Source organism: Medicago truncatula, chromosome 6 (genome assembly GCF_003473485.1).
Source record: "Medicago truncatula cultivar Jemalong A17 chromosome 6, MtrunA17r5.0-ANR, whole genome shotgun sequence".
NCBI classification, from domain to species: domain Eukaryota; kingdom Viridiplantae; phylum Streptophyta; class Magnoliopsida; order Fabales; family Fabaceae; genus Medicago; species Medicago truncatula.
The window spans coordinates 33792101-33800024 of NC_053047.1; the positions used below are offsets into that span (position 1 = coordinate 33792101).

Here is a 7924-nt window from a genome sequence, read left to right on the forward strand (position 1 = left end):
GAAAAAGTAAAAAAAAAAAAACCCAATGGTTTTTTTACATTAGTATTTGATACAAAGACAGATTAATTTGAGAGGTTGGTTTAATCCCAACAATGATTCGATCTCAAAGTATAAAGACAATATAATATATGTTTGGTTTTACTTTTAGCGACGGCAAAAAATGATTTTAAAGGTGTAGAATTGATTTTGACATGTTTGATTGTTTTTTGGTAGAATTGATTTTGCCTCAAGAATTGATTCCACTTGAAGCTAGAATTTGTAGTTTTTGATTCCAAAATTGATTTTTACGTACAAATTTATAGTTAAACTCACTTTTACATAACATATCTAAACATAAATTATTTTACCTTCAACCCACTTTTAATCATAATCAATTCTTTCAAAACCAATTCTTAGCTTAATGAAACCAAACATACATAGTTGGGAAGGAAAAGTCATCTTATGTATCTAACAAAAAGTTTAATTAGTATATTTTATAGATATATAATTATTTTACACATATATCTAATGATATGTTGTCACGTATGTTTTCATATCTAATGATATCTAATTAATGAATATAACAACTCATATGTTTTCATATTCATCAATTAACATCACAACACATCATTTAATACATGTGTAAAATAATTATACACTAACAGACTATACTAATTAAATGAGTTTATTGGTGATGAATTGACTATCCAAAACAACTTTGAACAAGCAATCAATCAAAACATTTTAAATTGCCACGTAAATTAGAAACATTAATCGATGTGGTAATTCTAAATGTTTTGATCAATTGCGTATGCAATATTATTTTTGACTGTCAACCCACCACCATTAAACTCAATAATTTTTTCGACAAATTCATAGATGAAGATTAATCATCAGTAAATAAACCGACGGTGTAAACTTCTTATATAAAAACAACAAAGAAGTTATATTCTTTTCTCTTTTTCCCTGGTTTTATTGAACCGACCCAAGAAAACTCTGAGACACAAACATAAAGGAACAGAAACTCATAAACACAAAACAAAAAAACAAATCTCAGAAAGAAAAAAAAAAGTTCAGACGCAGAAACTTCAACAACAAACGAAGAAGAAGCATTTCCAAACTCTTGTTTGTCAATTCTCTTCCTCTTCTCGTCAAGGTATCTATCTCACTCCTTCATCGTTTGTTATTATCATTAATACAATGAAATTGAAAATATGGTTTTTTTAATTTTTGAATTTGAAAGTTGTAATCAAGATATGCTTTTATGTGATTAAGAATTGAAAGTTTTGATCTTTTTGTGTTTTTGTTTCTGGGTTTTTGTTATTGTGATGTAATTAATGTATTTAAGTTAAGGGAGAATTGTGGGGTAGTTGAATATTGTGGTTTTGTTTTTGTTATGTGTATTTGAGTGTTTGAATTGTTGAATTTGAGCTTATTGTTGTAGTTTTGAATTTAGGGAAGAAATGAGGGTAATCTAGAATTGAAAGTTGTGATCTTTTTGTGTTTTTGTTTATGGGTTTTTTTTTGGTTAAGAATTGAGGGGTAGTTGAATATTGTGATTTTGTTTTTGTTATGTGTATTTAAGTGTTTGAATTGTTGATTGAGCTTATTGTTATAGTTTTGAATATTGTTGATTGAACTTATTGTTAGAGTTTTGCATTTCTGGTCAGGGAAGGATTGATGGGTAGTTGAATTAATTTATGGTTTTGTTTTGCAATGTATGTGTGTGACTTTGAGTGTTTGAATTGTTGATTGAGTTTATTGTAGTTTTGATTTTTGGGTTGGGGAAGAATTGAAGGTAGTTGTATATTGTGGTTTTTCTTTGTTATGTGTGTGTTTCAGATTCTTTGAGTGATTGAATTGTTGATTGAACTAACTGTTAGGGTTTTGAATTTTGGGTTAGGTAAGAATTGAGGAATAGTTTAATATTGTGGTTTTGTTATGTGTGTTTGTGTGTGTGTATGAGATGAGATTTTTTTGAGTGATTGGATTGTTGATTGAGCCTATTGTTATAGTTTTGAATTTTAGGAAGAAATGTCGGTAGTTGAATTTTTTGGTTGTTGTTATTGTTGTGTATTTGAGATTCTTTGAGGGTTTAAATTGTTGATTGTACTTATTGTTAGAGTTTTGAATTTTGGGTTAGGGAAGAATTGGGTGGTAGTTGAATATTGTGGTTTTGGAGTTGTTGTTGTGTTTGTTTGAGACCGAGATTTTGAGTTTTCGATTTAGCTTATTGTTTTTTTATTTTTATTTTGAGGCACAATTTAGCTTATTGTTAATGATTTGAATTTTGGGTGCAGAAGGGACATTGGAGCATGAGCTTGCAACAAAGACGAGAAAGGAGGGAAGGGTCGAGGTTCCCTTCACACCGTCCTCCTCGCCAAGAATGGATTCCGAAAGGAGCTGGAGCATCCAGCTCCGCCTCCACCACATCCACCACCACCACCGCCTCCACCACCACTGCCGCCGCCGCCACCACAACTGTTGACCAACCTACAAGTTTGCACTCTCATGAGAAGAACACTAATAGTGATGGTGGTTCATCCAATCAAGGGGCTGTTGTTGCTCCAACATTTGCTAGGCATAGAAGTAATCACCATGTTGCTCATAGGGTGGAAAGGGAACATGTTGCTCATAGGACGGACAGGGATCATGTTGCTCACAGGGTGGAAAGGGAACGTGTTGCGCACAGGGTGGAGAGAGAACATGTTGCCCATCGCATGGAAAGGGAACATGTTGCTCACAGGGTGGAGAGGGAACATGTTGCTCATCGTGTGGAGAGGGAACATGTTGCTCATAGGGTGGAAAGGGGTAGAGGGAGGAGTGGGAATATGGCGGGGAGGCAATATGGATCAAGGGACTCTAGCTTGCCTCAATTAGTGCAGGAGATTCAGGAGAAGCTCACGAAAGGTACCGTGGAGTGCATGATTTGTTATGATATGGTTCGTAGGTCCGCGCCTATCTGGTCTTGCTCCAGTTGCTACTCTATCTTTCACCTGAATTGCATCAAGAAGTGGGCTCGTGCGCCCACCTCAGTTGATTTATCGGCGGAGAAGAATCTAGGGTTTAACTGGCGGTGTCCTGGTTGCCAGTCTGTGCAACATACGTCTTCAAAGGATATTAAGTATGCTTGCTTTTGTGGGAAGAGGGTTGATCCTCCGTCTGATTTGTATTTGACCCCTCATTCATGCGGCGAACCGTGCGGGAAGCCTCTTGAAAAGGAGGTGTTTGTTACTGAAGAGAGAAAGGACGAGCTTTGCCCTCATGCTTGTGTCTTGCAATGCCATCCGGGTCCGTGTCCTCCATGTAAAGCATTTGCCCCTCCTCGTTTGTGCCCTTGTGGGAAGAAAAGAATTGCTACTCGCTGCTCTGATCGGCAGTCAGATCTTACCTGCGGTCAGCGCTGTGATAAGCTTCTTGATTGTGGACGTCATCACTGTGAAAATGCATGCCATGTGGGTCCTTGTGATCCTTGTCAGGTGCTAATTGAGGCCTCTTGCTTTTGCAGTAAAATGACACAGGTTCTTTTTTGTGGGGAGATGGCTATGAAAGGTGAATTTGAAGCAGAAGGTGGAGTTTTTTCTTGTGGTTCCAATTGTGGAAATGTGCTTGGCTGCAGTAATCATATCTGCCGCGAGGTTTGTCATCCGGGAAGCTGCGGTGAATGTGAATTTTTACCAAGTCGGGTTAAGGCATGCTGCTGCGGGAAAACAAAGTTGGAGGATGAACGCAAGAGTTGTGTGGATCCGATACCTACCTGCTCAAAAGTATGCAGCAAGACCCTTCGTTGTGGGGTACATGCTTGTAAGGAGACATGCCATGTCGGGGAATGTCCACCGTGTAAGGTCCTAATTTCACAGAAATGTCGTTGTGGCTCAACTTCCAGAACTGTGGAATGCTATAAAACAACAGAGAATCAGAAATTTACTTGTCAAAAGCCGTGTGGGGCAAAGAAGAATTGTGGAAGGCACCGGTGTAGTGAAAAGTGTTGTCCATTGTCTGGTCCAAATAATGGTTTGACTACTCCGGATTGGGATCCTCACTTTTGTTCCATGCTGTGTGGGAAGAAGCTGAGATGTGGTCAGCATGTGTGTGAAACGTTGTGTCACAGTGGTCATTGCCCACCTTGTCTTGAAACAATCTTCACTGATTTAGCATGTGCTTGTGGTATGACTTCAATTCCTCCTCCTCTACCTTGTGGTACAATGCCTCCCTTATGTCAGCTTCCATGTTCGGTTCCTCAGCCGTGTGGCCATTCAGGCTCTCATAGCTGCCATTTTGGAGATTGCCCTCCTTGTTCGGTGCCTGTGTCAAAAGAATGTGTCGGTGGCCATGTCATTCTTAGGAACATACCTTGTGGCTCAAATAATATTAAATGCAATAATCCCTGTGGAAGGACTAGACAATGCGGTTTACATGCATGTGGTAGATCATGTCACTCCCCACCTTGTGATATTCTACCTGGTATTGTGAAAGGTTTACGAGCGGCATGTGGACAGACATGTGGTGCTCCAAGGAGTGGCTGCCGGCACATGTGTATGGCTCTCTGTCACCCTGGATGTCCTTGTCCCGATGCAAGATGTGAATTCCCCGTTACAATTACTTGTTCTTGTGGCCGCATATCAGCGAATGTTCCTTGCGATGTTGGTGGTAATAACAGTAATTATAATGCTGATGCGATTTTTGAAGCTTCGATCATTCAAAAATTGCCCATGCCACTTCAACCAGTCGATGCAAATGGCCAAAAAGTTCCTCTTGGACAAAGAAAGCTGATGTGTGACGAAGAATGTGCTAAGTTGGAGCGTAAAAGGGTTCTTGCTGATGCCTTTGACATCACTCCAAGTCTTGATGCTCTCCATTTCGGTGAGAATTCTTCTTATGAGTTGCTTTCTGACACGTTTAGACGTGATCCAAAGTGGGTTTTGGCTATTGAGGAGAGATGCAAAATATTAGTACTTGGGAAAAGCAAAGGAACTACACATGGTTTGAAAGTCCATGTCTTTTGTCCTATGATAAAGGATAAAAGAGATGCAGTGAGAATGATTGCTGAAAGATGGAAGCTTGCAGTAAACGCTGCTGGTTGGGAGCCAAAGAGATTCATCGTAATTTCTGCCACTCAAAAATCGAAGGCCCCGGCTCGTGTGCTTGGTGTTAAGGGTACCACAACTCTAAATGCGCCACTTCCTACTGCATTTGATCCCTTGGTTGACATGGACCCACGGCTTGTTGTCTCGTTTCCAGACTTGCCAAGGGACGCCGATATTAGTGCCTTGGTTTTGAGATTCGGCGGTGAATGTGAGCTTGTTTGGTTGAATGACAGGAATGCTTTGGCCGTCTTTCACGATCCTGCCCGAGCTGCAACTGCGATGAGGAGGTTGGATCACGGAACAGTTTATCAGGGTGCTGTTTCGTTTGTCCAGAATGCTGGAGCATCTGCAGCGTCTTCGGTTACCAGTGCCTGGGGAGGAACAAAAGAGGGAGCACTGAGAAGCAATCCATGGAAAAAGGCAGCGGTTCTCGACCCGGGTTGGAAAGAAGATTCTTGGGGCGATGAACAATGGACTACTGCCGGTGATTCTGCGAATATCCAACCATCGGCTCTGAAGAAAGAAGCGCCAATACCTGCTTCATTGAATCCTTGGAATGTTTTGAATCATGAATCGAGTTCGAGTTCATCACCAGCAACTGTCATTAGAAGTGTAGCTTCTGGAAAACAAACTGAAAGCGGCAATGTCTCAACTAAGGTGGAGCCTTCTGCAGGTGGCGCAGATGGAGGAAACTCGGATGCAACAGAAGCTGCTGAAGTTGTAGATGATTGGGAGAAGGCTTTTGAATGAGAGAAAGTAATGAAGAACAAACAAAAATTACAATCTTTTTTGTTGTTAAAATTTCATTTTATACTGTTGAAAAGTAGACATGCATGAGGTTTATGGTATCATCTTGCCATGTTTTGTCAGTTTTGGTAAGTTGAGGTTATTTTCCTCATTTAGGTAAATGTTTGAAAATTCAAACCCATTGGATCTTATTACCCAGACTGAGCAATGGGGTATTTGACTAAAGGGAAAAAATGCATTTTGTTAGTGCTCTATATTTTCTCAAAGTGCATTGACCAGTTAATGAAATCTTATTTTGATTTTATATTCATTGAAGATATATGAAGCCTGCAAGTGTTTCCTTTGTCATAATATTGCACTATCATTGACAAAGTTGTTAGCACTTTTTTTTCCAGGTTAATTATGTTATTGGTGCCAAATAGTCACCGACTTTGTTGATGATTAATATCTCCGGAGTAACGTAACTGGTCACCTTTGGCATGATCTTTCGTTCTAATTTTATTTATTTTTCATTTGCAATGTTCGAATTCAGTGACTTTGTTTAAGAAAACCGAGTCCAGTTCATTTCGAACTAATGGAATATTGGTAAGTGTTTGTCGGATTGTAAAGGTTTGAGGTGTCCTTAAAATAAAGTCATATTGTGATTTTTTTCTGAAACAATTAGCAAATGATTTTAACATTTTGTTGATGGAATAGTTTGCAACATCCAGTTATGATTTAAGTCACAAGTCTAATTCAAAAATTGTTTATCTACATCTTCTATTCAAGTAATGGATATTCATATAACAGAATTTGATTCATGCTCCTGGTTTGGGTTTGTTTCCATCTTCTTTTCTCCGTTTCTATGTGGGCTGGCTGTTCCCGTTTGTCTTCCGGTGGATAACGGTGTTCTCTATCTTGTGGAGTATCGGGGTTGGGTGTCATTGTTCTGTGTTTTTGGTGGTTGTTTTGTCCCTGTTTTGTTTTATTGCCTCGTTGCGGTTTAGTGCCTTTGCTGTTTCAGTTTTGGGGAGCTGGATGAGTGTCGTGCATGGGGCGCTCTCACACCCTTGATTGCATTTTTTGTAACCATTATTGATGGGGACTGCTTGTATCACAAGGAGGTGGTTCTTGGTGATGTTTGTGTTGACGGTGATGTGGGTGGTTCTAGGTGTTGTTGGTGTTGTTTTGCGTTAACGGTGAGGTGGTGGTTGTTAGTGTTGGGTTGGGAGTTGGGATGTTTCCGGTTGTTAGTGTTGGTTGTGGTAATGTTGAATGAGGAGCTTGTGGTTTTTTGGAGGGGTTTTGATCGGTTTGATGATTTTTTAGAGGAATTTTGGTCGGTTTTGGAGGGTTTTGGTGTGAGTATCGGGGGATATGTGTTTGAGATTTGCGTTAATGGAGTTTGAAGTTTTTGACTCATGTTTGGTTTTTGCTGTTGTGTGGGAGTTCAACTTTGATTTAGTGTTGGCTTTAGTAGTTTCGGGGGTTAGTTTTTTTTTTTGGTTTTGTTGGTAGCCTTTGGTTGGTGTCTTTATTAGTATTTTTGATGTACGGGTATGAGTTTTCTTTTGGATGTTTCGCCTAAATATGACACTTTTTGCTATGTTATTTCTATTATATAGATCTCTATTCATCTTGTGCAGGGACTTGATTTGTAATATAAAATTTGATGTTAACAAAAAAAAAATCCTATATTAAAGGATACTTCATTCTTTTTTTTTTTTTTTGTTTCTTTCAAATTTTTGCGTGCCCAGCAAAATTATACACCTTTTGATCTTAGCTAAAATTTTAATCATTCAACTAATTGCTAATTTGTTTTTAATCTCAATTTATCCGTGGGACCAAGTTAGATTCAAAAGTATTTGGTAACTCTCTCAAAAAAAAAGTATTTGGTAACATAAGGTGGTTATAAAAGAATAATGTCACAAAAATTAGTTAAATGAGTAATTTGTACATTAGTGATGCAAGTTGATTGTGGAATTTGACAAATGTAAGCATGTATCTATCTATCCAAAAACCACAATATATTGATTTAAGTGGTAAGAGATTTGAACTTCTTAAGTAGATGATTAGGGTTCGACACCTAACTCATACGTATGAAAAATATAGTTGGAGGAGAGAATCTGGGA

General features: G+C 38.7%; 1 protein-coding gene across 2 annotated transcripts; it reads left to right on the forward strand.

Annotated features, from left to right (window-relative positions):
• Positions 1–947: 947 nt before the first annotated feature.
• On the forward strand, positions 948–6128 carry LOC11415051 (NF-X1-type zinc finger protein NFXL1). Of its 2 annotated transcripts, none has more exons than XM_024785854.2 (2): positions 948–1135; positions 2280–6128. In XM_024785854.2, the coding sequence occupies exon 2, from the start codon at positions 2295–2297 to the stop codon at positions 5814–5816; it is 3522 nt and encodes a 1173-aa protein (XP_024641622.1). In that variant the 5' UTR covers positions 948–1135; positions 2280–2294; the 3' UTR covers positions 5817–6128. The 2 variants fall into 2 exon arrangements, with proteins under 2 accessions (XP_024641622.1, XP_003619874.1); XM_003619826.4 differs by having other exon boundaries at positions 2283–6128.
• Positions 6129–7924: the final 1796 nt, after the last annotated feature.